The sequence below is a fragment of the Phyllostomus hastatus genome, unplaced genomic scaffold (assembly GCF_019186645.2).
Source record: "Phyllostomus hastatus isolate PE091 unplaced genomic scaffold, TTU_PhHast_1.1 phas_scaffold_501, whole genome shotgun sequence".
Lineage (NCBI taxonomy): Eukaryota > Metazoa > Chordata > Mammalia > Chiroptera > Phyllostomidae > Phyllostomus > Phyllostomus hastatus.
This window is the reverse complement of record NW_025334033.1, coordinates 1,306,403-1,333,933: the sequence shown is the minus strand read 5'-3', so window position 1 is coordinate 1,333,933 and position 27,531 is coordinate 1,306,403. Positions and strand designations below refer to the sequence as shown.

At 37.1% G+C, this 27,531-nt stretch overlaps 1 protein-coding gene across 1 annotated transcript; it reads left to right on the top strand.

The window, feature by feature from the left end:
• The first annotated feature begins 11,402 nt into the window (after positions 1–11,402).
• On the top strand, positions 11,403–12,436 carry LOC123808429 (olfactory receptor 11G2-like). Its single transcript, XM_045823077.1, is given in 3 exon segments — positions 11,403–11,735; positions 11,737–11,766; positions 11,768–12,436. Coding segments are annotated over 3 exon segments (1,008 nt in total). The 5' UTR covers positions 11,403–11,426.
• Positions 12,437–27,531: the final 15,095 nt, after the last annotated feature.

Below are 27,531 nucleotides of genomic sequence, written 5' to 3'. Positions count from 1 at the left end.
TCAGACTGAGAGGGGTGAAAGTACTGTAGCTAAAATTTACTTGGATTCTTTCTCTTCCACTTTTTAAAATATGTTTTTTTACCTATTTGGCATGTAGTTAAGTTTATTTGTTTCTCTTCTTTTCCAACTTTAAAGTTAAAAAATCCTTGTTGATTTAACTTTTGGCATTTTAATTATGATGTGTCTTGGTGCAGACTTCTTTGGGCTCATCTTATTTGTGACTCTCTGCACTTCCTGGACCTGGATATCTGTTTTCTTCACCAGATTGGGCTAGTTGATTTTTATTTATTTTATTTTTGATTTTAGAAAGAAGGGAAGGGAGGGAGAAAGAGAGGGAGAGAAACATTGATGTGATAAAGAAACATTGACTGGCTGCCTTCTATATGTGCCCCAACCAGGGACTGAATCTGCAACCCAGGCATGTGCCCTGACTGGGAATTGAATGAGTGACTTTTCAGTTTGCAGGGCAATGTTCAACCAACTGAGCCACACTAGCTCTGGCTGGAGAAGTTTTTATCCATTATTTCTTTAAGTAGGTTTCCAATCTCTTTCTCTCTCTCTTTTTTTTTTTCTGGTACCCCTATGATGTAAATGTTGGTATGCTCGATATTGTCCCAGAGGTCCTTTAAACTATCCTCATTTTTTAGTGCTCTTTTCTTTGTGCTGTTCCAATTGGGTATTTTTTGCTACCTTGTCTTCCAAATCACCAATTTAGTCCTCTGATTCATCTAATATGATGTTGATTCCTTCTAATGTATTCTTCATTTCAGCTATCGTACTCTTTATTTCTGACTGGTCCTTTTTTATGTTTTCTTTGTACTTTTTTATGTTTCCTGTCTCATTGCTGAAGTTCTCACCGAGTTCATCTATGCTTCTCCCTAATTCATTGAGCATCCTTATGCTCAATGCTTTGCACAGTGCTTTGAATTCTTTATCTGATAGAATGCTTGTTTGTGTTTTACTTAGCTCTTTCTCTGGGTTTTTGTCTTGGTCTATCATGTGTGACATATTTCTCTGTCTCCTCATTTTGGCTGTCTCTCTGTGTTTGTTTCTATGAATTAGGCAAATGAGTGGCATTGCATAGGAGCTACTTGTTTGTAGACTGCATGTGCTAGTTGTCATTGGTGGGCCAGGTGGAGCTGAAGCATGTGTGGGTCCCAGAGGCAAGACTTACCAGAGCCTGGAGGTATAGCTGCAGTGAAGAGGGGACAAGGACAAGCTTCACTGGGACCACATTGGTAGACCATTTGGAATTGGAGCTGCAGTGGGCTCAGGCCTTTGGTAGTCTTAGTGGCAAGCCACACCAGGACCTGGAACTGAAGCTGGATTGGATGTGAGCTGTAGGAATTTCCAGAGTTAAGCCACTAGGGCTGGTAGCTGAAGCTGGTGTGGTCTGCAGGAAGTCTCAGGGATGAGGCACACCTGAGTGAGAGCTGTAGCTAGGGCTGGTGCAAGCTGAGAGAAGTCCTGGGGCCAATCATGGCTGGAAGCTGGAGCAAAAACAGACCCCCTTTTTTTGTGTGGTCTCTCTCATATGCTTTGCAGAAGCTGTTTAATTGGCCCTCAGTTCTTCTTCAGGAGAACTGCTCTGTCTGTAGATGTAAATTTGATATGTTCCTGGGAAGAGGTGAGTATAGGATCTTCCTATGCTATCATCTTGGACCAGAAGCCAAGTTAAATTTAAAAATCATGTGGAAATGCAACAGACCTAGACTAGGAAAAATGAAGTTGAAGGGCTAACACTATCTAATTTTAAGACTTATTATAAAACTACTGTGCTCAAAACAGTGTGGCATTGACATTGAGTTAAAAAATAGATCAATGGTACAAAGTGGAGAGTCCATAAATAACACCACATACATGGAAAACCAATTTTCAACAGATGCAAAGGCAATTCAGTATAGAAAAGTCAGTTTTTGTAATAAGTGATTCTGGTATAGCTAGATATCCATATCAAAAAAAATGAACTTCAGTACTTCAACACCTCACAAAAATTAGCTCAAATGGTTCATAGAATATAAAACCTAAAACTATAAAACATCTAAAAGAAAATATAAGGGAAAATCCTTGTGACTCAGGCCTAAGCAAACATTTCTTAAACACATCATAAAAAGCATGATCCATGAAAGAACAAATTGATAAACTGACCTCCAATCAAAATCTAAAATATCTGCTCTGGGAAAGACACTATTAAAAGAATAACAAGACAAACCACAGAGTGGAAGAAAATATTTTCAAAGCATATATCTATTGAAGGACTCATATCAGGATATATCAAGAACTCTCAAAAATCAATAATAAGAAAACAAATGGCCCACTATAAAATGTAAAAAAGATTTGGACATTGAAAAAAACATACGCAGATGGCAAATAAGTAAACAAAAGTATTTTCAACATCATTAGTCATTAGGGAAATACAAATTTAAACCACAATGACCTACCACTATATACATACCAAAGAACTAAAATTTGTTTATTTTTTAAAAGATTTTATTTGTTTATTTCAGGCAAAGGGGAACGGAGGGAGGAAGAGGGAGAAAAACATCAATATGTGGTTGCTTCTCATGTACTCCATACTGGGGACCTGGCCCCAAACCCAGGCATATGCCCTGACTGGCAATTATACCAGTGGCCCTTTGGTTCACAGGCTGGCCCTCAATCCACTGAGCCACACCACCCAAAGCCAAAGAACTAAAATTTAAAGCACTGACCTTACAAGTGTTGGTGATGATACCAGAGAAATGGAGCTCTCACACACTGTTAATGCAAATGTCAAATTATGCAAACACTTTAGAAAAGTTTGGCAGTTTCTGAAAATTTTAAGTATTCATCTACTATTTGATAAAGCCATTTCACCTCCAGTTGCTTACCTAAGAGGAAAAAAAGTATATACCATATAAAGTCTTAGGCACAAATATTTCTTATAGGTTAATTTATAAAAACACAAAATTGGAAATAACACAAACAATCATCAACAGAGAAATGGATAAACAAATTTTGGTATATCTATACAATAGAATATTACTCAGCAATAAAAAAAAGAATGATCTATTGATACATGGAATAACATGGATGAATCTTAAAATAATTGTGCTGAGTAAAAGAAACTAGAACCCAGAAAAGAGCATATATGGTATGATGCCATTAATATAAAGCTATAAAAAATGCAAACTCATCTATAGTTGAGACAAAGACCAGTAGTTACCTGGAGACTGAGGTCAGAAAGAGGGAGGAGGGAGAGGGTGTGAAGATTCATAATGATCAGAGATAATGATTATTTTTATCTTGGTTATGAAAATGGTTTCACAGGTGTATTTATATGTAGGGATGTGTGTGTGTGTGTGTGTGTGTGTGTGTGTGTGTGACAATTTTATCAAATTATACTCTTTGTATACAGTTTATACCATAAAACTCTCTAAAATAAAAAGTATTCTCAGATCAATCCCAGAGATGGGGGAAGGAATATAAAAAAATAAAAAAGAGGCAAAGAGGAGCACATATAACCCTGAACACTGTTAACTGATCAAGCCTCCACATCTGCTTCTCTAGGTCACTTTGTCCACAGGGCTTGACTCTCCCACTGCAAGTAATTCACATTGGGTGCTCTTTTACATTTCCCAGAGGGTAAAATTATTCCTTCAAAATGTATTTACTGAGCCCCCACTGTGTGCCCAAGTGGTTTGAGGTTTTTGTGGGTTTGTTTTTTTTGTTTTTTTTTGCAGATATCTCAAGACAGAGATCTCAAGACAGAGATATCTGCAAAAAACTCTGGCAAGTAGGACAAGAAAAGTGAATGAGGCTGCACTGCAGAGTGTCATGTTTGCCAGAACAAGGACTTTGAAGAATTTTTAAATATGAGTATCAATGATGGCCAGAGAGATGAGCTAAATTCATTGTTTTAAACAAAAATTTCTGCCACAGTATGGAGGATGGAGAGATTGGAGATCAGTTGTGATCTGCCTCTCTGATGAGGATAAGTAAATCTTAGAGTCTGCCTCCAAAGTTGCAGTTGGTCAGAGAGCATCTGCAGAATAACCCCACTCTGAATGACCTACACCAAGAACATCCTGGGTCCTGGAAATTGTTCCTACATACAGCTGTCTTCTTAGAGATGTCTATAGGAAGTCTCATTGAAGACTTCCTGCTTGCCCTGACTGATGTGTCTCAGTTGGTTGGTCATGGTCCCACAAAGCAAAAGGTACTCAGTTCAATTCCTGGTCAGGGCACAAACCTGGGTTGCAGGCCAGTGCCCAGTCAGCACATGCAGGTGGCAGCATATCAATGTTTCTCTCACACATCAATGTTTCTTTCTGCCTCCCTTCCCTCTAAGAATAAATAAAATAAAATTCTTTTTTTTAAAACTTCCTGCTTCATAAGCCAATTTATTATGTATTATGTTTGCCAATGCCCTTTGGCCAAAAACCACAAGAATACCTGTGGATGAATGAAGTGGGTTGATTACTCACTATAGCAAAGCATAACATATACCATGGAAGAGCCATGGGATGTCTCAGTGAGACAGTGTTAGAAGGAAACTATTACAGGACTGATGCTTTTGTTGAGTGATTTGGAGAAGGATCTATGAAAGTGGTGGCTTGCTTCACACTGAATGTTGACAAAACAAGGGCTATTTTATGACTAAGTATCTCAATGAATCCAATTTAGAAAGGGCAGATAAGAGAGGATAAAGTTGTAAGTGGCTTTAAATAAAACTAGCAGTCACTCATCTAGCAATCACACATTTTATCCAAGAATGGAGGATATTTGGTATTTTATGGGTGGCACGGTGACTTTGTTTTGTGTGTGTGTGTGTGTGCTTAGACAAAATTATAAAGTAACCTTAAAATATATGTATACATGTGTATTATAACTGGATTGATGAGTGAAATAAATATTGCTGCATCCTTTCGTTTATAGAACACATAATGTAATTTTTCCATTAATTGATCCTGGAGATGCATGGAACTTCATGCTTCCATACCTGTTTGGAAGTACCTGTAGATGCATTAGGCCACTTCTGGTGTTTTCTATGTTGTCTGGGATGCTATCATTCTCCCAGAGACTAGTCCCTTCACCACTGAGGCCCTGCTAAAACTTCCTAGGCCTTCATCTACCCCACATCCTCAGGCTGTCTTTGATCCAGCTAAGAGCCTCTAACTGCCATACGACCCCATATTGGCAGCTGGGCTGGGTGAAGAAAAAGCTTTGTGTTGTCCTGAAAACAGCACATGCTTGTTATCAGCAAACAGCATGTTGCGCCATGCATTGGCTTCATAGACAGCTCCTTTTCTCTCTCAGGGCTTCAGTTTTCCCATCTGTTCAAAGGGTGATTAGTGACTTTTAAGATGTATGTGAAAGATTTTTATGCCACAGAATACCTTCTTTAAAAAAAAATCTGTCTACAACCCATGTATAAAATTCATCAAGGTCAAGCAGTCCTGACTGAAAAGGATGGACAAAGAAGGTGGAGATGGGATAGATAAATAAATAAATAAAGCTTTATTTTGTCTCCTTTTATCATGGTCTCAGACTAACCTTTTTTTTATTTTATTGAATTTATTCAGGTGACATTGTTTAATAAAATTACAGATTTCAGGGGTACAATTCCATAATACATCATCTGTGTATTGTATTCTGTGTTCATCACCCCAAGTCAAGTCTCCTTCCATCACTGTTTATCCCACCTTTATCCTCTTCTACCTCCCCATCTCAGAGAGAATCACCATACGGTTGTTTGTATCTATAAGGTTTTTTGGCTTTTGCTGTGTGTGTGTGTGTGTGTGTGTGTGTGTGTGTGTTGCTTAGTACCTTCACCTTTTTCACCCAGTCTTGCAACTCTTAATCCCACCCAGGCCTCTGACACCTGACAGTTGGTTTCAGACTAACCTTGACTGAGTTTTTATTTTGTGAAATTATGTCCAGTAACAGAATAGCGTGACCTAGCTTCAGAGTGTCAGATCAGCTTTTAATAACTTTGAAGTCTTGTTTAGTGAATGTGAGATCAGTTATGGATGGCTAGAGCTGCTTTTATCCCTTTCAGGTTTGTAAAATGTTTCATTGGCCATGTGGTAAGCACACTTAGGGGAGTTAGAGAGACTTACTGGTGTATTAATTCAGCAACAATTAATCAATGATTTGTTAATATTTCATTTTACCTGTGAGAGGTTTAAAACAAAGAAAAGATATTATTTCAACTTGCATAGAAAAAAAAACAGCAACAGAAATTAAGGCAGGCCCCAAGGAAATGAATAACAAGCATAGAGATGTCTCTTGACACTGTTCCTTTTAGAAACCATAAATGAGTCCTTAAGGATCAGAAACACCTGAGCTTACTACCTAGCAGGCTCTGCTCATAACCCCTCCATCCTACAGCAAAGGCAATCAAGGATCTTTATCACAACTATTTCCACCTCTTTTCTCCTCACTGATCATTGCCAAGAAGACTGTCTCTATGAAAATAAGAGAGAAACTTGATAAGTTTCAGTTTAGAATTTCCTTTGCTGACCAGGTAATAATATTATGTAGTGTTTGGAAAAGTAAAAAATATAATCTACTAGTTTTATCCACAGTTCTCTTTAAATTTGCCATGGCCATATTCACACAACCAATATTTCTTAAGCAATGATCAAACAAGGGACTTCCACAGACATTTGTCTCAGTCAGTAATCTTTACAACACCCCTTTAATGAAGGCATGATTTGCCCATTTTATAACTTAGAAAACTGAGTATTAATTTTCTATGACTGTCACAAAAATCTCTTGACTATAAATTCAACGCTTCTTCAATTATACCCAGCTGCCTACCACTCATCCCAATCTAGAAAGTTATTCTTATTTTTAAGTATTTTCCAGAAATAGATTTCCCAGTGTCACACATGTGGCACTGAAACTATACCTACCAGCTAAAGGGAGAGACTGAGTTGTCATGAGACATCTCTGGGCTGGTTATGGAGAGAAGGCCAACAAATGAACATACCATGATTTCTACTGTACTGAATTTTGAGGAAAAATTAAAATAGGGAATGTCTTCCTCACATTGACATGGCCTGGCTCACTCAGATATTGTCTATCTAAATCTTTCTGGAGTTGGCTGATTTAACAAGTAAACCATATAAAAGTGATTATTGTTAATTAAACTGAGTCCAGGCAACCTAGGTACATAAACACAGATGCCATTGTAAAGTTGTGCACAGCACCCTCTGCTGTTGATGCAAGATGACTCAACCAGACTTTTTTTTTTTTTGACAGCTCCAGCATAGCCTTGTGGCCAGTAAACGTCATAGTTTCTTTGGTTTGGTGGAGCTAAGTAATAAAAGGTGAGTAACAACACAGTCTGATTAAATATATCATACTGAGTATAAAATAGTGATGGCCATTTCTGCTTTCTAGAACAGCTTCCTGTTTTCTTAAACAGCTTTATAAGACTTTCTGAGAGAATTGTTCTCAGAGGGAATGGTTTAACCCAAAAGTCTAACATGATTGGTGTTTTCATTCTTAAGGCATACTCTGCTGCTGTGTAGAAATAAAAAGTGCAGGGACAAGTAGAGGCAAGGATGCTGCTGTTAGGATGCTGCTGCAGAAGTTCAAAGAAGAAAGGATAATAATTTGAACTTGGGAAATGACAATGAGGACAAAGAAGGGCATTAAATGAGTCATGCTTTAGAAACAGAAGCATCTTGCTGATGAGATGGATGTAAGGTTAAAAGAAAGGAAGAGATGTAACATTAAAATAGACAAGCAATAAAAATAAGTCCCTGAACTTTAACTAAATGATGCAAAGTGCTAAAGATATTTTGAGATGATGGAAAAAGTGATGATCACACAAAATAACCTTTTAGAAATATCCTGCAGAAAACTGTTTAAAGATGCCCCAGTGACAATTAGTAACAAATTATTTTGATCTATTGAAAACTGAGTGACTTTCCTCTGAGTTGGTATTAAATCTATAGGCCTAAAGGACTTTTTTAACATTGTGGAATTTAAAGTTCATAAGTGACCTTCACATGTTATAGTAAATTTTCTTTTCAGTCACTCTTACAATTCATTAGCAGTTGGGATAGTCTCATGGCCCTAACATTTATTAACAGCCCCATTGAAAGAATGGGGCATTTGGGAAAGTGGCCCCTTCAGAAAAGACTGCATTCTGAATATCTTCATTCTGAATGAGACTAGGGTAAAATAATGGAAATATATATTAGATATTTTATGTCTGGTTTAAGTTCCTTTCAAAGGTGAATATTTTGCATCTGAAACTTAATGTCAGTCCCTAGTCACATATCCTTAAAATCCAAGCAGAAAGGTCATTTAGAAAATGTAAGTTTATGGTACAATAACCAGAAACTGTTTATTACACAGCTCAGGCATTAAAAGACCTGAGGTAATACAAGTTAAGACATAAACTAGCAGGATCTTGGGAAAATTTATGGCCACATGAGTCCCACATGGCATAGATATATTAAGATCCAAAACTAGATCTGGCTCAGATAGATAAGTTTTTGTCTACATTTTATAAGTTCTAATATATTAATCAGTTTGCTAGTCCCCTGTCACATAATTTCTTGCTCTAAAACAAACAAACAAACAAACAAAGCCATTATAATCAACTAGCTCTCCCCTGACACCTTCTGCCATTTACCCAGGGAGGTCTTACTGTTTTTGAATGTTCCAAAGAAACCATTGGCAGATTTCTTGGATAACTATGCCAACTCTTGAAAATAATGTATTATCAATTAGTTGATGCTATATTCCAGATAATGGAAAATAGATTATTTTTCATGTTTTCATGCATACCCTGTTTACAGAGGCTAAACTAACCAAAACCAAGGTGTGGATGCAGAACTATTTAACAAAGGTTAGGCTTTTTCTAACTCAGAAAAACATAAGGCCATTATGCAAATGTATAACTATCCAAACTCATTTGGCTTTGAGATGCTCCCAAGAAGTGATTGGAAGAGAGACCAAAAAATTTTAAAGTTTTCTCTCCTTTACAAGTTTTCTGCTATGTGAACCTTAACATTAGATGCCTGACATCAGGTTTCACAATCTACATGCAATTTGCCGTGTCATATTCCCAACCTAAACAATCAGAGACCTATTTAAATAACACCAGATAAATGCTGATACTATCCCTCATCTGTATCTATCCTGGATGTCTGAGGAACTGTATTAACAGAAGTGAGCAACAGCTATTTCCTATAATTAATTTTAATATTTTACTCCTGAAATTTATGGATTTCACTATCAAACAGAAACAATGAGTTAGTTAACTACCTCAAAAGAGAAAAATGATTCCAATAATCCCAAGGGTCCCAGTCAGTTTTGTCCACAAATAGCTATGTTGGTGTAACCTCTTTCTGAGAACTGAAAAAAGTGCTTTTATTCATTCATTTTATGAATATTTATTAAAAGCTGCCTGCAAAACATCATGTTAATTCCCAATCACTTCTGGTAAAGTCATTTCTCACAAACTGATTGTGAGCCTATGACAAAGTTCTATTTGAAACTTGCTATGTAGAAAAATGTTCCCAAGTGAGCCACTTCAAGGAATTTTCTCTTGGGAGAGGCATATAGGAAAAGTAGGAGGTACAATAAAGAAATACCTTGTTTAAATCATAAGGCTGATCACAGGACTCAAAACACACAGGTTGCTTCCAGCACTTATCTATTGTAAATTGTGCTGCTATGCACATCAGTAAATGAATAGATCAAAAACTATGGTACATTTACATGATGGAATACTATGCAGCAAAAAGAAAGCAGGAGCTCCTACCCTTTCAGACAGCACAGATGGAACTGGAGAGCATTATACTAAGTGAAATAAGCCAGGCAGTGAGGGACAAATACCATATGATCTCAGCTTTAAGGGGAACCTAATAAACAAAACAAACAAACAAGCAAAATATAACCAGAGAAATTGAAATTAAGAACAATCTAACAGTAACCAGAGGGGAGGTGGGAGGGTATAATGGGGGGTAAGGGGGAAGGGATTTCAGGAACAACTATAAAGGACAGATGGACAAAACCAAAAGGGGTGGAATCAGGGAAAGGAGGTGGGGATGGCTGGGGTGGGGAGGAGTTGTGGGGAGGGAATGCATATCACTGTACTTAAACAACAATAAAGTAATAAAAAAAGAAAAAGAAGAAAAATTCTTGTGAAAACCAATGAGAGTCAAAAACAACAACAACAACAAAAACAAAGACTCAAAGCACATAAGAGATGGATGATGAACTGTCCAGTGGCTGTAATTTGCATTACACATTAAAATGTTCTCCTAAGCCAGGTATGGGGACAGTTTTCTTTATCGCTTCCAGAATACTCTTTTTTGAGAATAGTTAGGATATAACCACCTACACGGAAAAAGAAAAAAGTACTACCAAGGACAGAACTATCCAATCTAATACTACCAGAAGAAAAAAAGAGAGAAAGACAATCTGTTAAAATGAAGCCTCTGTATTCCCCAGGCTCTGGTAAATACAGAACTCAATATTAGAAAAGGATGCTGTTAAAACTAATATAAAATAATGTTTTAAAAATAAGTAATCACTTTGAACATAAAAAAGAAAAGGATGTTAGCAGTCAGAGCTCTCATATACTGTCAGTGGCCATGAAAATAGAGCAATAATTATAGAAGATTTTAATTTAATCTACTAAAATTGAAGATACACACACCCTATGATCTAGTCTACAAAAACGTATGCATGTGTGAACCATTAAAAGTGAACTATATGTTTGTGGCAACATTTCTTCAAATTGGAAATAACCAAAATATTTATCTACAGAATAATAATTAAATAAGTGTTTATTCATAAAATGTAAAAGTATAGAGCAGTAAAAATGGACAAACTACAGATACAACATGAATTTCACAAACCTACTGTTTAGCAAAAGAAGCTATCCAAAAGTGCTACATATAACATGATTTCATTTATGTAAAGTACAAATACAAGTAAAACTAAACACTTTCGTTTAGGAATGCATACTTAGTTATTAAAATAAAGAAAAACAAGGAAGTAGTTACCAAAAAGGAAGAATATCAGCAATTGGAGAAAAAGAGAGGCAGAAGATACTGGTAGGGATGAAGCATGAAGAGAGATCCAAGGGGTATTCAATTTCTTGACATCAGTGGTAATTAATGTGGAATTTTATTTATAATGATTTAATAAGTTGTATCTTTATATATTAAGCATGTTTCCATACATTTCACAATAAGGAAACATCTCTGTTTATCTGTTGATATTCATTGCCTGCTAGTGTTTTCACAGTCCAACAACTAAGTCAGGATAGTGTTTCAGGTTTAGACAAAAATATACTATTAATATACATATTTATTGCATTCCCTATGGTAGTTTCTGTACATACCTAAGTCTCCATCTATATATACAAAGTGATTCCATGACTTTATGGTCTTTTTACAGCTCAGAGACCCATGAAAATCTTCAACAACTCCAGCACCATCACTGGCTTCATCCTCCTAGGCTTCCCTTGCCCCAAAGAGGAGCAGGTTCTCCTCTTTGTGCTCTTCTCTGTTGTCTACCTCCTGACCCTCATGGGCAATGGTTCTATCATCTGTGCTGTGCGCTGGGATCAGAGACTCCACACCCCCATGTATATCCTGCTCGCCAACTTCTCCTTTCTAGAGATCTGCTATGTCACCTCCACTGTCCCCAACATGTTGGCCAACATTCTCTCTGACACCAAAGTCATCTCCTTTTCTGGGTGCTTTCTTCAGTTCTACTTTTTTCTTCTCCTTGGGTTCTACAGAATGTTTTTTTCTTGGCTATTATGGCATTTGATCGATACCTCGCCATCTGCCGGCCTCTACACTATCCAACCATTATGACTGGACGTCTCTGCACCAATCTTGTGGTTGGCTGCTGGGTACTTGGATTCCTCTGGTTCTTGATCCCTATCATCATCATCTCCCAAATGTCCTTCTGTGGTTCCAGAATTATTGACCATTTCCTGTGTGATCCAGGTCCTCTGTTGACCCTCACCTGTACCAGAATGCCTGTGATAGAGTTAACTAGTTCCACCTTAAGTTGTCTGCTTTTATTTATTCCCTTTCTTTGTATCATGGTGTTCTATGCTCTGGTTATACAAGCTGTGTTGAGAGTTCCTACAACAAAGGGACAAAGAAAAGCTTTCTCTACCTGTGGGTCCCATCTGGCTGTGGTTTCTCTTTTCTATGGCTCAGTGATGGTCATGTATGTGAGTCCAACATCAGAACATAAAGCTGGAATGCATAAGATAATTACTTTGTTTTATTCTGTAGTAACTCCACTCATTAACCCTGTAATATACAGTCTGAGGAACAAAGATATGAAAGATGCTATAAAGAAATTATTGGGGCTCTGGATAGTGTGGCTCAGTTGTTTGGAGCATCGTCCTGTAGCCAAAGGGTTGCAGCTTCCATTCCCTGTCAGGGGACATACCTAGATATCGGATTTGATCCCCACCCAGTCTGGGTATGTACAGCAGGAAACCAATTGATGTTTCTCTCTCACATTGATGTTTCTCTCTCTCTTCCTCTCTAAAAGCAATCAAAAAGTGTCCTTGGGTGAGGAAAAAAATTTATTGGGAACATAAGAGTCTTTATTTAAAAGATTTTGGAGTAACCCTAGCTGTATGGTTCAGTTGGTTGGGGCATTGTCCCGTAAACCAAAGGTTGAGGGTTTGATCCCTGCTCAGGGAACATACTTAGGCTACAGATTTGATCCCCAGTCAGGCCAAGTATGGAAGGAAACCGATCAATGTTTCTCTCTCTCTATCTCATCAGTAAACATATCCTTAGATGAAAATTTTTAAAAATGATAATAAATTAAAAGATTTTGAGGGACACAACCTGTCTTTAATTTCTTGGTTAAAAAAAAAGACTAATTGACATTACTCACAAAATTGTTCATGTTGTTTTTTAACTTCATAAACCACAGTGGTTTTTTATTTCCTAGAATTTATCAGGCTATAAAGAGATCTCAAAGATGTACTCCATCTCCCTAATCTTGCAAATGATAAAACTATACATAGCTTGAAAAACTGAGTTGAGTTTGTTGGGAAAATATAATTAAAAACAAATCTGCCAGCCCTCTCCCCCCGCAAAAAAAACCTCTCCACAAAGGTAGAAAAGAATAAAATAGTTTTATTATTGAATAAACATGAAAGCAATGTAAAACATACATCACAGGCAATCCACTAAGAGATGGCAAAAACAGAAAGAAATCCAATCTTTTTACAATACATAGCCAAGCAAATACAATCTATTATATACATTGTCTCAAGGTAACCTGTAAATTGGTCCTCAAAAAGACTTAATGATATCCTCCTAGATTCACCTGGTAACCAGGATGGCCATCTGTGTCTTCTAATTGGCTCATGCAAAGAAAAACTAAACACATTTGTACCAACAGGAAGTAGTTTTGCAACTTGGAAGTTAAGTCACCAAAGTGGCTTATACTCTCCCACAGAAACTGGGAGACTTGGGTGCTATCTAACTTGATAATACATTTCAGAGACTTCCCAGGTTCTTAACAAAGACATTCCTGAGTAATAAAGTGGGCAAGAGGCATATTTAGATTCAGAAAGATTTACAAGCATTTCAAAGACAGAAATAACTTAATTACAATTTTTTTAATTTTCATTTTTTATTTTATTGCTGTTCAAGTACAGTTGTCTCCATTTTCCCCCCACACCCCCTTCCCCACCCATCCCACCTACTACCCTTGATTCTACCCCCTTTGTTTTTGTCCATGTGTCTTTTAAACATGCTCCTTGACAATCCTTCCCCTTTTTTCCCCATTACCCCTCTCTTCCCTCCCCTCTGGTTACTGTCAGTTTGTTCTTTATTTCAATGTCTCTGGTTATATTTTGCTTGCTTGTTTGTTTTGTTGATTAGGTTCCACTTAAAGGTGAGATCATATGGTATTTGTCTTTCACCACCTGGCTTATTCCACTTAGCACAATGCTCCATGAGACCCTTCCATGCTTTTGTGAAGGGTAGGAGCTCCTGCTTTCTTTCTACTCCATAGTACTCCATTGTGTAAAGTTCATTAAAAATTTTCTTAAGAGTCAACTACGTCTGAGAACTAGAAAAGAGATTAGAAACAGTGTTTTTTTACCCCCTTGAAATGAAGCTGTACAGTGTTGCCTTATGTTGAAAATGCAATATTGACCTTTGAAACAGTTTATTCATAATAAAACACTGAAACTGAAAAAAAATTTCCTTAAGTAAATGTTCTACAAAAGGGTGAGAAAGGGGAAATTCTCTCCCTATTTTCAACAGGTATAATTATTCCTCTTTTTTTATTGGCATTTGCCCTTACAAATTACACAAGCTTATAACCCTAGAGAAAAACCTAAAAGTTTTCTATTTCCCTTAACAACAATAAATTGTTTTTACTCTTCTAGTTGAGCTTCCCTTGAGAACACCTGTCATGGTAGCCTCAGTTATAAACAAAAAATTAATATGCTTGAGACACATAATATACATAAGTATCTTCAGATCAATAAGAAAAACAGCAACAGTACTATAGAAGAGGTGCCAAATATCTGAAAAAAGTAAACAGCAAAGAATTTTAAATATCTGAAAGTATATTCTATTTAATTCAGAATAAGAGAAAACAAAGAAAACCATAACAAATATACTGCTTGCCCCTAAAAATTAATAAAGATCAAAACTGTGAAAAATAGCAATCTCATCCTTTGCTAGTAGAACATAAATTGGTAAAACATTTATGGAGAACATTTTTCCAGAAACTATCAAAATTTAAAGAGCATTCCTTTTGACTAAGCAATTCCACTCCTAGTTATTTGAGTAGTATTCTCATACATAAGAATAATGACATATGTACAAGACTATTAACAACTGTTTCTAATAGCAAAAGATTAAAAAATCTAAATTCCATTAAGTAAGAACTGATTATGCAAATTATTGTATATACATAGATTGGAATATACTATATAATTGTTAAAAATGAAGATCTGTACATGTCTGTTGATACAAAAAATACCCTCAAAGTGTGTTATCAATAAAAGCTAGATAAAAGAGATCTGTATCTTGGGCTAGCTTTCATATGCAGAAAAATTATATAGATGTGTATATATTTATGCCCACAAATATATTGTATGAAGAAGAAAAAAAACTAGTAACTGTATGCTTTGGAGAAAGAGCTTTGGTGAATAAAAACAGAGGGAAGGAGACATTATCACTATATATGCCCTCATATTTTTAAAATTTCATCCTATATGCATGTATTGTGGTTGAACATACATTTAAACAACATTTAATGTTTACATTAAAAGTAAATTTAGATTTTATGAAGTGTCATGGAAGAAAAGGCTTTTCAATGGAACAGATTAGAGAGATCCAAAATAAACCCACACCTTTACAGTCAATTAATATTTGATGGAGGAATCAAGCATATATAATGGACCCATGTCCCATCCCCACTCCTCCTACTGGTCTGGATGAATGTTTCTTTAACTCCCTAGTTGTCTGAGTTCTGTGCATTTTCATTTTCTGGCACTTCTGGCTGTTTATTGTTTTTAAATTGGTTGCTATCCTTCTTTTGGTTGTGTGAGGAAGCAAAGTATTTCTACCTCTGCCTCCATCTTGGCTGGAACTCTGATTCGATACACAGTAAATGTTAATTAACTTGCTGTTAATGGATTTCTATATGCTCAGTTGGACACAGCACAAAAGATCTGCTGTGGTTTAAGAGTTGATTCTAAAGGTGATCTTGACCTTGATTTTATCCCAATGAGACCTGTGGTGGACCTCCAATCTCTAGAATTAAAAGATGATAAATCTGTGTTGTCTTAAAAAAATAAAAGTGATCTTGAGGCACTAAAAGTAAATCTTAATTGCTTGCTAAATACGTTATCTCACTGCTTTGTATGCCAAATAGACTTTCATATAAGGGGAAGGGTCAAGTCAAAGAACATGTATAAAGGACCCATGGACAAGGACAACAGGGGAAAGGATTGAATGTAAGGGGGGCAGGGCAGAGGATAGTAATGGGGTAAAAATGGGGACAACTGTAATTGGACAATAAAAAAAATTTAAATCAAACCATTTCTTTAAGAACATGTAAGCAACAGAATTCTACAAAAAAAGTAAATATCTACTTTAAAAATAATTTTAACATCTGAAAATAAAACTCACTACTGTGCAGCATAAGTGAACTGCAGAATGAGTAAGAAACTCAAAGTCTAAACTATTGAATACTTGTTAGTCTGATCAAGTGTTTTTTATTTGTTTCTTTTTTAAATTATATTTTATTGATTATACTATTACAGTTGTACTGATTTTTCCCCTTTTGCCCCCTCCACACAGCAACCTCTACTCCCTCAGGTAGTTCCCCCACCATTGTTCATGTCCACGGGTCATGCATGTAAGTTCTTTGGCTATTCCATTTCCCATACTGCACTTTACATCCCCATGACTATTCTGTAACTACCTATTTGTACTTATTAATCTTCTCACTTATTCACCCATTCTCCGACAGCTCCCTCCCATTTGACAACCATCAAAACATTCTCCATATCCATGATTTTGTCTCTGTTCTTCTTATTTGCTTAGTTTGTTTTTAGATTCAGTTATTTTTTTCTTGTCTAATCTCCTTTTAATGCTATTGATTTTTTATTTTATCCACATTATTTTATTGTTGTTTAAGTATAGTTGTCTCCATTTCCACCCACCCAATTAGATTCATTTGTTGAAAGGTATGTATTCTTGCCGTTTTATTGTTCATCATTTTCATCTTCTTTGTCTTAAATAAGTCCCTTTAACAATTCATGTGAGAATGGTTTGGTGATGATGAACTCCTTTAGTTTTTTCTTATCTGTGATGTTCTTTATCTGCTCTTTGATTTTAAGTGCTAACTTTGCTAGGTAGAATAATCATGGCTGTAAGTTTCTGCTCTTCATGACTTTGAATATCTCTTGCTGATCGCTTCTAGCCTGCAAAGTTTGTTGTTTGTTTGTTTGTTTGTTTGTTTGTTTGTTTGTTTTGAGAAATTGGCTGACAGTCTTACGGGAACTACCCTGTAGGTAACTAACTTCTTTTCTCTTGCTGCTTTTAAGATTCTCTCTTTATCTTTAACTTTTGGTATTTTAATGATGATGTATCTTGGAGTGGGCCTCTGTATCCATCTTCTTTGGGACTCTCTGTGCTTCCTGGACTTGCATTTATATTTCCTTCACCAAATTAGGAAAATTTGCTTTCATTATTTCTTCAAATAAATTTCCAATGTCTTGCTCTTTCTCTTCTCCTACTGGAACCACTGTGATGCACATGTTGCACCTCTTGAATTGCCCCAGAGGCTGCTTATATTATCCTCATTTTTCGAATTCTATTTTCTTCTTGTTCTGATTGGTTGTTTTTTGCTTCCTTATGTTCCAAATTATTGATTTGATTCTTGGTTTCATCCATTCTGTTGTTTCCCTATAAGTTCTTCTTTATTTCAATTAGTATATCCTTCATTTGTGACTGGATCTTTTTTATGCTGCTGAGATCTTCACCAGGTTCCTTGAGCATCCTTATAACAAGTGTTTTGAACTCTACATCTGATGGATTGCTTAGCTCCATTTCATTTAGCTCTTTTTCTGGAATTTTAATCAGCTCTTTCATTTGGGCCATGTTTCTTTGTCTCCTCATTTTGGTAGCCATCCTGTATTTATTTCTATGTATTAGGTAGAGTTGCTTTGACTCCGTGTGTTGATAGTGTGGCCTAATGTAGTAGGTGTCTTGTAGGGTTCAATGGTACAGCTTCCCTATCACCCAAGCTGGGTACTTGAGGTGCACCTTTCATGCAGGCTGAGCACACCCTCCTCTTGTAGTTGAGCCTTGGTTGCTGTTGGCAGATCAATGAGAGGGATTTACCCAGGCTAGTCAGCTGTAATGATTGGCTGTGACCACTTACCACCAACCTCTGCCGTCTGTGGAGGATCAGCTGTGCAGGGGCAGGGTGGTGGTGCTCCAACATGGTCTGCAGATGTCCACTGGGTGCATGGGGCTCTGGGGTTTCCCAGGTGGTGCCCCCACCTGTGTTCTTCCCGGGGCCACCCTGCTTGAGTTATAAGGCAATCTGTGATGACTACTTCTTATACTGGTCTTTGAGATTCCCAGGAGAATGCAAGCTGTGAATCTAGGTTGGCTGCTGCTAGCACTGAGCCTGGAGCACACTGAGGCCATCTGCTGCTTGTTTGATAGTATTTAAAAAGTTGTATGACATAAGCCAAGGCCAGCCATTCATAAGGAAAAGCATCTTGGGTGGACCTGGAATTTGGGTGGGGTAGGGCCTCTAGGGATCTCCAAGGTGAGTCACTGTTAGCCAGGTTGGTGGAGTCTCAGATACAGCATCAGCTTGCTGGTTCTGTGACTCTGTGTGTGTGTGGGGGGCGGGCAGAGGGGCGGGGGGCGTGGTTAGAAAAGGGACAAAGGCATCTGCTCGCCTTGATGCCAGACACTTCAGTTTCTTCCTGTATGTCACTGATGGCTTTCAAGCTGCTACACTGGTGCTGAAGCTCAAAGGGAGTGAGTCTGAGTAGGTGAGTTCACGTGTTGTTGTTGTTTTTTTAAGGTTTTATTCATTTATTTTTAGAGATAGGGGGAGGGAAGAAGAAAAAGAGGTAGAGAAACATCAACATGTGGTTGCATCTCATGCACCCCCTACTGGAGAACTGGCCCACAACCCAGGCAGCATGTGCCCTGACTGGGAATCAACCTGGCAACACTTTGGTTCGCAGGCCTGTGCTAAATCCACTGAGCTACACCAGCCAGGGCTATGTGTGGGTTCTTCAAGAGGAACAGCCTGGGGCTCCATAAGCTTCTTCCATCAACTCAATTCCCTTTTTGAAGCCAGAAGTTATGGGGACTTATCTTCCTGGTGCTAGAACCCTGGGCCTAGAGGCCTGGTGTGGAGCTGGGACTCTTCCCTCCTGAATTTCTATACATGACACATGTTGGTGGGACCAGGCTACTTTGCATCTGTGCCCTCCAACCAGTCTGGATGGATGTGGTTTCTTTAATTCTGTAGTTGTCAGACTTCCATTCAACCTAATTTCTGATGGTTCTGAGTGATGGTTGTTCTATATTTTAGTTGTAATTTTTATGTGATTGTGCAAGGAGGTGAGCTATATATGCCTACACTGCCATCTTGAATAGAAGTCCCTATTTTTTATAAGGAAAATAAAACAAATTATTTTCAGGTATTATCCAGACCTTATTGATGAATACTAACCTGAGTGGCTGTTCTTTAGTAGTTTAGTTTCATAATTAGCATAAATAAAAACAAAAAAAAACTTTCCCACAACCTAGTCTCTACCAGCTAGTATAACCAATGAAAAGGAGGTAGCATAATTAGGTAAAGCAAAAATATTTTGTGCTTTCTCCTAAAAAGTGGGAGAGCTGGAAAATATGAAGAATATGTATAGATAAAATAGAGACATTCTTAAAGAGCTAAATTGTTGTTGATGTTTCTTGTTTCACAAACTTTCATAATTCACGTTCCCAGAGTGAATAGTTATCTTTTTAAAGACCATTATAATGAATGGCACCCATCTGACAAAATTAATATTTAAAAAGTCCAAAGGTTTAACTGAAAAAAAGTTTAACTACTTATTTAAAACTTGAAACAAATTTGCTCATCTCAGCAGTGTTACAAATGGGGGTTCATCCAAAATGTACCCACATCTATGTTTTTGTTGGTCTCCACAGAAGTAAATCCTGAGACCAGTGCAAGTAGTTTACAGTGTTTGGGCAATAAAGGCAACATTGACAGAAAAGAATTAAACAAAGAAGGGAGGTGTTTCAACAAACAGTACATTGTCAAGCCAGCTACCACTGTGGATAACTGGAGCTAAATCCTCTGGAGAATAGCAGTGTAATCAAGTAGACATCCCAGGGTTATCCTGCTATAAGGGCAAGGGTGCTGGGACACTAATATCCCAATCTGTCCCTTGTTGAGAGCTTCTGGGTAGTGAGGAGGTCATTAACTTCCCAGCTCTCTGGCCTGGAGGAATAAAGAACAGGCAGGCAAAGCAGGTTGTGCCTAAATGTCTTTTGGTTAAGTCTTTCACCATCATTGATCCCACTCCCCACCTACTCTCTGGCAGTTGTCACTCTGTTTCATGTAGCTAAGCTTCTGTTATTATTTCATTAGTTTATTGTGTTCATCAGATTCCACATATAAGAGTGATCGTGTGGTATTTTTCTTTCACTGACTGGATTAAATCACTTATAATATTCTCCAGGTCCATCCATGCTGTTGCAAAATGTAAGTTTCTTCTTTTTTACTGCTGCATTGTATTTCCACTGTATCACATTCCAAATGCATCACAGCTTTTTTATTCATTCATCTACTGATGGGCACTTAGGCTATATCAAAATCTTGGCTATTGTAAATAGTGCTGCTATAAACATAGAGGTGCATATGTATATGTTTTTGTATTGGTGCTTAGGGATCCCTAGGATATATTGCCAGAAGTGGAACCACTGGGTCAAAAGGGTATTCCATCTTTAATTTTTTGAGGAAACCCCATACTGTTTCCCACAGTGGCTACACCAGATTGCATTGCCACCAACAGTGCACTAAGGTTGCCTCTTCTCCACATTCTTGCCAACACTTGTTTGTTGATTTATCGATGGTTGCCATTCTGACAGGTATAAGGTGATATCTCATTGAGGTTTTAATGTGCATTTCTCTAGTAATTAATGATGTTGAGCATTTTTTCATATGCCTATGGGTGATCTGTATGTCCTCCTTGGAGAATTGTCTATTCGGTTCTTTTGCCCATTTCTTAATTGGGTAGTTTGTCTTCCTGGTGTTGAGTTGTATTAGTTTTTTTGCATATTTTGGACATTAAAGCTTTATCAGATGTGTCATTGGCAAAAATAGGCTCCCATACAATGGGTTCTGTATTCATCTTGCTGAAGGTTTTTTTTTCACTATGCAGAAACTTTTTAATTTGATATTGTCCCATTTGTTTATTTTTCTCCATTGTTTCCAGTGCCTTAAAAGATATATTGGCAAAAATATTGCTGCATGGGGTATCTAAGATTTTACTGCCTATGTTTTCTTCTAGAATTTTAATGGTTTTGTGATTTACAGTTGTCTTTTATCCATTTTGAGTTTATTTTTGTGTATGGTGTAAGTTGGTGGTCCAGTCTCTCTCTCTCTCTCTCTCTCTCTCTCTCTCTCTCTCACCCTTCTTCTCCTCCTCCTCCTTCTTCTTCTTCTTCCTTTCTTTTTTTTTTTTTTGCATGTACCAGTCCACCAGTTTCCTCAACACTATTTAGTGAAGAGACTATCTTTGCTCCATTGTATGGTCTTGCCTCCTTTGTCTTTTTATCAATTGACCATAAACACATAGGTTTATTCCTGGGCTCTCTGTTCTGTTCCATTGATCTACATGTCCATTCTTATGCTACTACCAGGCTGTTTTTATTACAGTGACCTTATAGTATAGTTTGGTATGAGGAGTTATAATGCCTCCTGATTTGTTCCCTTTTCTCAAGATTGCAGAGGCTATTCTGGGTCTTTTTTGGTTACATATAAATTCTTGGAATATTTGTTCTAGTTCTGAGAAATATGCCATTGGTATTTTAATAGGAGTTGCATTGGATGTATAGATTGCTTTAAGTAGAATGGACAGTTTAAGTATGTTAATTTTCCAATCCATGAGCATGGTATATGCTTCCACTTATTTGTATCTTCCTCAAATTCTTTCTTCAGTGGTCTGTAGTTTTCCAAGTACAGGTTTTTTACCTCCTTGGTTAAATATATTCCTAGGTGTCTTATTTTTGTTGTTGTCGCAATAGTAAATGGAGTTGTTTTCTTAGTTTCTATTATCAAGAGCTCATTAATGGTATATATAAATGCCATCAATTTCTGGGTATTAATTTTGTATCCTGCTACTTTGCTGAATTCATTTATTAGGTCTAGTAATTTTTGGTAGAGTCTCTAGGGTTTTCTAGGTACAATATCATGTCATCTGAGAATAATGACAGCCTAACCTCCTCCTTTCCAATTTGGATGCCTTTTATTTTTTTATTCTTGTTGATCACTGTGGTGATCAGAACTATGAACATAAGTATGAACATACTTTCAGAACTATGCTGAAAAAGAGGGGTGAAAGTAGACATCCCTGTCTTGTTCCTGATCTTAAGGGGAACACTTGAAGTTTTTGTCAATTGAGAATGATGTTAGCTGTAGGTTTTTCATATGTGACCTTTAGTACACTGACATATGATTCCTGTATTCTCACTTTTCTGAGTCTTTACCATAAGTGGGTGCTGGATTTTTTTGAATTCTTTTTCTTCATCTATTGATATGATCATGTGATTTTTATATTTCATTTTGTTTATGTGATGTATCTCATTTATTGGTTTGTGAATATTGTACAAACCTTGCATCCCTAAGACAAATCCCACTTGATCATAGTGTATGATCTTAAAAATATTCTCCGGTTCCACCCATGCTGTCAAAAAGGTAGGAGTTCTTTCTTTCTTTCTGCTACATAGTGTTCCATTGTGTAAATGTACCAGTTTTTTTTATATACTGATTTACTAATGACATTTAGGATGTTTCTAGCACTTGGATATTGCAAATAGTGCTGCTATGAACACAGGGGTACATAAGTGAAATAATCAGGTGGTGAAAGAAAAATACCAGATGATCTCACCTATAAGAGGAATCTAATGAACAAAATAAACTAATGAACAAAATAGAACCACAGGCATGGTAACATAGAACAGACTGACAGAGACCAGAGAGGATGGGGATAGTGGAAAGAAGGGGAAAGAACTAGTCAAAGAACATGTATGAATTACCATGGCCATTGACAACAGTGTGAAAATTGACTGTGAGAACAGGGAATGTGATGGGTGGAGGAGGGCAAGGGAAAAATATTGTGACAACTGTTATAGAATAACAATAAAAAAGATTAAAAATAAAATAAAATAATTCTCATGCCAGACACACATATTTTAGGGTGACAAATTTGCTTCCCTACAGTTGGTTTTGCTTCCCTAGGATTAGTCCCTTGGATACCTGGTAGGCACCCTGAGTTTTCTTGGCGACTGATTTGATCTCAAACTGTCCCTGAGAAGTTTGGGGCTGGAAAAGGTAATATTTTCTACTCTTACTGGCAAACAAAGGTAGTGTACATCAGGTCTGCAGAGAAAGTAGGCCCCAGGGAAAGAGAAGAACTAAAACAGAACAGTCTCCTGACACTCTTCTCCTTCTAGAAGTGGTAAATTGATCCTCCTGGAACAGGGATCATTCCCTGGAGGCGCTGCTTATAATCCCTCTATCCTCCAGCAGACACTGAGAAATCTTCACCCTATCTCTACTCATTCACTCACTTATGGCTACTGTAGAGGAGAACAACTCTTCTCCCAGGAAGATCAGACACTGTCAGAGAAACTTCAGGTTTGGATTCCCCTCTTATCCATGAAAAGAGATGACATAATGCTTACATAAGAAAATAAATATTAAAGAGCCACAGAAGCCTCTGCCTTCTAAATAAGACTCCTTTTCATTTTGCTTCTGCTATATATTATATGGCTAACAATTCCTAAGCATTACTGTGTATCAGGTTGTAGACAAGTACTTCCACATTCTGAGTCCTCAGTCCTTTGGTGAAAGTGTTACTGTGCCCATTTTATGGTTAAGATACTGAGAAATATTTTATGCGGTTTAAAAAGTTTTCACAATTGACAAAGTATGACTTGTAATTCAAACTCTAGGCACTTTACTCCAAATCCTTTGTTTTTCTACTATGCTTTAGCTGCCTACCACTTCTCATAAATAGAAAACTGTTACTTTAAGGCTTTGCAGAAATGGGACAGGTGTGAAAACCTCCTGTGAAAACCAAATGAAGCAGGTAGATGTGTTGCTGTGAGAGGTCAATTATACTTTCACATCATTATGCCTTCTTGAACTGGCCTTGGGGAAAAAATAAAATATCAGAGAAATACCTTTCTCTCCTATACTATAGCTCAAGACAGGGCTAACCTAGATTGGGTCTACTACAATCTCTCCAAGATATAATGGGAGTGATGATGTCATTTTTATTGGCTTTGTCAAGTAACTCAGTCCAAGCATCCAGTATACATAAACACAGCTTTGACATCATTCTATTCATATTTATGCTCTGTCACAGTGTTTTCTGGGGCAAATTCAGAACTGTCACTTGAACAGCTCCAGCTTACCCTTCTGCCAAGTAAATACCACTGCTCTTCTTTGCACACAGGAGCCAGGTAATAAAAGGTGAGTAACAATACTTGTTAGAAATTTTTTTTCACCCACAGTCAATTTAATTTTTTCACCCACAGGTAGGTCAAGCATAAAATGGTGGTGGCACACAGAGAATCATTTTTCACATGCTATTCCTTTTCTAGGGCAGCTTTGTCAAACTCTCAAAGTTGAAGAATTACCAAGAGGAAGATGGCCTGAAATTTTGGCTTCATATATAAGCGACAAACTATCCAACTAATGTTTTCATCTGAGAGAGAAATGTAACTAAAAGATCACCTCTACCTCCAAAATTTTGATATCATGTGTATTTGTGGTATACTTACAATAGGAATAAGCATAATGAAAAGTGATTAAAAATCATACAATCCTATTTCCTTTTCATATAAAGAAAACAAAGCTTATAGAGATTTAAAAGCCCCACCAGAGCCACTGAGAAAAATTGTTGCAATGCTGGATCTAGAATTTCCACCTCTCTCTCTCCTACTTCAACATTCAGAGCTGTGGGACCACAATTATCTCCATCAGTCAGAGAAGTGATATCTGGGTGGGGTGGGACATGTTCTACCACCCAGAACATTCAGTCTCTCATTACTTCTTTTTAGTGGAATTCCTCTGAAGTCTGGGCCAATGCTCTGGTAGTTTCATGTCATCTGGAGCCTTTCTTGTATGTTTCATTTCCTAAAATTTCATGTCACAGGTTTTTTAAAGTTCAAATGAAGTAACTGGCAAACATCTATTATTTATCTATATTCTCTATCTTTATAATAGTGTAAACAATCATTTCTTTGAAAAATATTTACAGAATTCCTACTATCTTTCTCAGATTGTCTTGGGCACTAGGGATAAAAAGTGAACATGAAGGATAGCAAGAGCAAAGACCTTGGCTGTTTCTTTTTTTTATGATCATTTCATTTTATTTACTTATTCATTTTTAGTTACAGTTTTCCCAACTTTTTCCCATTTGCTCTCCCCACCCCCATCCTCCCCAGGACCACAGTCAATCCCCCCTCATTTTCCTCTATTCATGCCCATGAGTCCTCTATTAGTATTCCTTGGATTGCCCCTTCCCCTTCTTCCCCCATTATCTCCCTCCCCTACTCCCTCTGGTCACTGTCAGTCTGTTTGTTGCATCCATGCCTCTGGTTCTATTTTGCTCATTTGTTTGTTTCGTTCATCAGGTTCCACTTATAGATGAGAAAGAACATCTGGTATTTGTCTTTCACCATCTGGCTTATTTCTCTCAGCCTAATACTCTCCAGTTCCATACATGCTATCATGAAGGGTAGGAACTCCTTGTTTCTTTCTGCTGCATAGTAGTCCATTGTGTAGACGCACCACGGTTTTTTAATCCACTCATTTACTGATGGCACTTAGGTTGTTCCTAGCACTTGGCTATTATAAATTTTGCTGCTATGAACATTTGGATGCATAGGTTCTTCTGAATTGGTGGTTTGGGGTTCTTAGGGTATAGTCTGGACAATGGGATCACTGGATCAAAAGCCAGTTCCATCCTCAGTTTCTTGAGGAAATTCCATACTGTTTCCACAGTGGCTGCACCACTGTGGTGCACACCACTATGCACCAGTCTGCATTCCCACCAACAGTACACTAGGGCTCCCTTTTCTCCACATCCTCACCAGCATTTGTTGTTTGTTGATTTATTAATGATAGTCATTCTGATAGGTGTGAAGTGATATCTCATTGTGGTTTTAATTAGCATTTCTCTAATGGATAGTGATGGTGAGCACTTTCTCATGTGTCTATAGGACCTCTGTATGTCCTCCTTGGAGAAGTATCTGTTCAAGTCATTTGCCCATGTTTTAATTGGATTTTTTATCTTTATGGTGTGGAGTCATGTGAGATTGTTACACACTCTTGAGATCAAACCCTTGTCCAAGGTATCATTGGCAAATATATTCTCTCATATGGTTGCTTCCTTTTCCATTTTGTTACTGTTCCATTCTTTAGCCAGGCAGACGCTTTTTGTTTCATGTGGTCCCATTTGTTTATTCTTTCCTTTATATACTTTGCACTTTGGGATGTATCAGTGAAACTGCATGGAATATCTGAAATTTTCCTGCCTATGTTCTCCTCTAGGGCTGTTATGGTGTCACAACTTATATTTAAGTCTTTTATCAACCTGGATTTTATTTTTGTGTGTGGTGTAAGTTGGTAGTTTAGTTTCAATTTTTGCATGTACTTGTCCAGATCTCCCAACATTGGCTGTTTCTTAAAACTGAAAAAAGAACAATGTTATATGATTGAAGTATTATGTGGAGGAGGGAAGGTGTGTTTGTGTGTGTATAAAGACAGAGAGAGAAAGGTAAATCCTGGTGACTTTGGAAATCTATTTTTTTGTAATTAAGGAGAAATCTGGCCCAACACCTCAGTTAATTCTGCACAGGCTGACTGCAGCTGCTGACCCCTAGAAGCCTCCTCCCTTTCTACAAATGTCACTTGTTAGACCAAGGATCTTCCATCATTTCATAGTTAATTATTGTTTAACATGGTATTCTAACTCACTTGGAACAAAGAAAGTCATTATGCAGATATTCAATCTGCAAAGCCACTCTTTCTTGAGATGATCCCAAGCAGTTACTGGAGGATGGAGCCAAGTTTTAGCTTTCCATTCCCTACAAATCTATTGCTATTTAGAAATCTATGTTATTAATAATATCCACAGTTTATATTATTGAATAGGATTATATCTATAAATGAAGACTAGGAAAATTCATATTATTTTCCAGGTAAGCACAGACCTATTTCAACATTAATAATTCTTTCACTTTGGTTTATAAGGATTGCCATTTTAACACAGCAGAAACTAAGGCTAATTTTCTCTAGCTGATTTCACTGTCTACACATGAAATTGGTATATCATATTATGAAATTAATAAGTTAATCATTTAATTTTAAATAAGGCAAGTTTTAAAAGTTGCATAAAAGAAGTAATTCAAAAAGCTCTATGAGTTTCTGTTACAAGGCTACACAATTTGACTCAGCTTCTGCCACAACTGCAATGATGTCACCTCTTCTGGAAGTGGGAGAAATTCCATTTTTGTGAGGATAGAGAGAGAGTAGATAAATGGAAACTCTCTTACATGTAACATGTAATACAATTTGCAAACATCACATCACTCTCCTTCAAGAGCTTATCAAGTCTGACCAAAAATTTTCTTGAGTCCACAGTGAAAATGTAGAAGAGAAGGAAGAAACAACCCAAGTTAGTATTCAGTCTTAAAGGGAAAAAGTAGCTATTGATATATAAGCCTTTAT